This window comes from Gracilinanus agilis, chromosome X (assembly GCF_016433145.1).
Source record: "Gracilinanus agilis isolate LMUSP501 chromosome X, AgileGrace, whole genome shotgun sequence".
Classification (NCBI taxonomy): Eukaryota; Metazoa; Chordata; class Mammalia; order Didelphimorphia; family Didelphidae; genus Gracilinanus; species Gracilinanus agilis.
Genome location: NC_058136.1, coordinates 48,021,864 through 48,024,050, shown reverse-complemented (window position 1 = coordinate 48,024,050; position 2,187 = coordinate 48,021,864). Strand labels below are relative to the sequence as shown.

The 2,187-nt window shown below is 41.8% G+C and overlaps 1 protein-coding gene across 1 annotated transcript; it reads right to left on the bottom strand.

The window, feature by feature from the left end:
* Positions 1 to 813: 813 nt before the first annotated feature.
* Positions 814 to 1,788, bottom strand: LOC123253667 (sugar phosphate exchanger 3-like). Its single transcript, XM_044682823.1, has one exon. It carries the CDS (start codon positions 1,786 to 1,788, stop codon positions 814 to 816), a length of 975 nt encoding a protein of 324 aa, XP_044538758.1.
* Between the last annotated feature and the right edge of the window lie 399 nt (positions 1,789 to 2,187).

Below are 2,187 nucleotides of genomic sequence, written 5' to 3'. Positions count from 1 at the left end.
ATTGCCTACTTCAGTCACCAGTTATATTTTGGCATTATCAAAGTAATTGATCTACCACCTACATCCTTTGAAAAGGATGGCTAATAAGTGCTTCCAGAAGTCAGGGACAGTGAATGAAAAGATTGCTATTAAGTAAGAATGAGGGCCAGATGGACAAGCAATTCCATTTTTTAAGCCTGGAATAGGAACTTTTCCTCTCAAGAACTGAGGAGGCAGTTTCATTTTTCAGGGAAGGTAAAGTTCAAGGGAAACACAACTTAGCTGGCATACCTTATGAGGACAATTCACTTATTCTTTTAATTTACTATTACTAAGCAAAGACCTTCATAAACAGTGATTTGTTTCTTAATTTTTATTATTATTAAAACAGACAACTAATGACCTTCATAAACAGTGATTTGTTTCTTAATTTTTATTATTATTAAAACAGACAACTAATGAACATTGTGGTTTTTCTTCTTTAATCACACTGTTATACAAAGAAACAAGAATTGGAAGCTAGTTGAAGAGCCAGAAGTATCAAAGTAATAAGTAGCTCACGAATTCAAGAAAAAAATATGAACTAACATTAAAGGCATAGCCGCCTTTTTCATTTTTTTAGTCCAGTCCTGTAGTGTGCATAGCTCCAATGTCCCATCTTGGTAGTTGGTATCTCTGTTTCTCAAGTGGCTAACATTACTGATTTTGATTCAAGTTGTAAACAAGGTCTATGTAGCACCTCTAACCCTCATCCCCACCCCAAACCCATTCAATGAATGAAAGGAAACAAAAATATGTGTTGTGCTCGTTCCTTGTTCTTTGGGAAGCCTCTCCCTAGGGATCCTGGTCATCCTCTATGGGTATAAATGGCCTCTGTGTAAGACCTCTTATTTTCCTCAGTAGTCGGGAAATAAAGAGAATGGTGCAAACTGTGATAAACACAAAAAAATAGAAAATCCACGTCCCTTCCAATTTGTTTTGGAGCAGAGATGTTAAAAACTGCTCTGTTGCTGCACCCATCCTTCTAATTCCATTCACAATGCCCGTAATTATAGCCCAGACTTCTCTACTCCCGTGTATTCGCCCATGGGCATTCAGTTCAGGGAAGATGGTAGAACTGAATATAGTAGAGGTTTTCTTGATGAAAAGACCTACAACTGACATCAGCAGTACACTGAGAGCCATGTGTCGGGGGAAATAGCTATATCTAACCAGGAACCCAATGGCTAGACACACAGCTAACACAGGAGATCTCTTCTGGACTCTTTCTGAGAGTAAGGTTTGAAATACTCCCCCTAAAGCCACTCCAACAACATACCAGATGGAAAGTTGGCCTGCCTGTGGAAAGTTGTCATCTAGATAGAAGGGCATCCAGAAGAAGAAAAAATCTTCTCTGTATATCAAGCTGGCATAGGCCATGGTGTAGAGTACAAACCCATAGAGGCAACGGAAGGCAAATGATGGCATTCGATGTACTCTATCATCATCTTGCTCATTCTCCCCATTCAAGATATTGTTTTCGAGTACTTCTACGTCACGGATGTCATTTGCTACAGCACGATGGAATGTGAGCCTTTCAAACGCTACGGCATCTACCAGGCCAAGATCTTTTGGTGATACCCAGAGTGTGAAGAAGATTACTGTCCCCTCAGCAAACTGCACTGAGGCTGTTATTAAGAAGGCGTACTGGTAGATGTAGTAGAGAAACAAGGGGAATACATAGTTTTTCAAGATGTTACTCACTATGGCACTGGTAATCCGGAGTCCTAGAACAAAGTTTTGGCCAGGAGTGTCAAGATGATTTCCCATGATGGTAAGGACAACGGACAAGCAGATGGAATGAAGCAGGCTGTTGATCACTCACAAACACCCTCTTTCTGGGGAAACTCGTCAGTGTTTCCCTCTTCTCTTATTCAGAGGAGCTTTTCACAAATGGTGTAACGGGAGGCAGGACTAGACCCAGAACAGGAGTGGAAACGGACCAGGAAGCGGAGTGGAAACAGGACCTGGAACAGAAACGGACCGGGAATAACAGCAGAAACAGGAACAGGAATGGGGAAAGGACTAGGAAAAGGACCGGGAACAGAAATGGGAAAAGGGCCAGAAAGAGTACCTGGGATCAGGAGCAGGAGAAACAGGACCGCGAACCGAAGTGGAGAGGGAATGAATAGCAACTGACCCACTGGGCCCTGTTTGCCTCCAACAAAT

Coding starts and splice junctions, on each gene's coding strand:
- LOC123253667 (XM_044682823.1), bottom strand. CDS start 1,788: ATGGGAAATCATCTTGACACTCCTGGCCAAAACTTTGTTCTAGGACTC.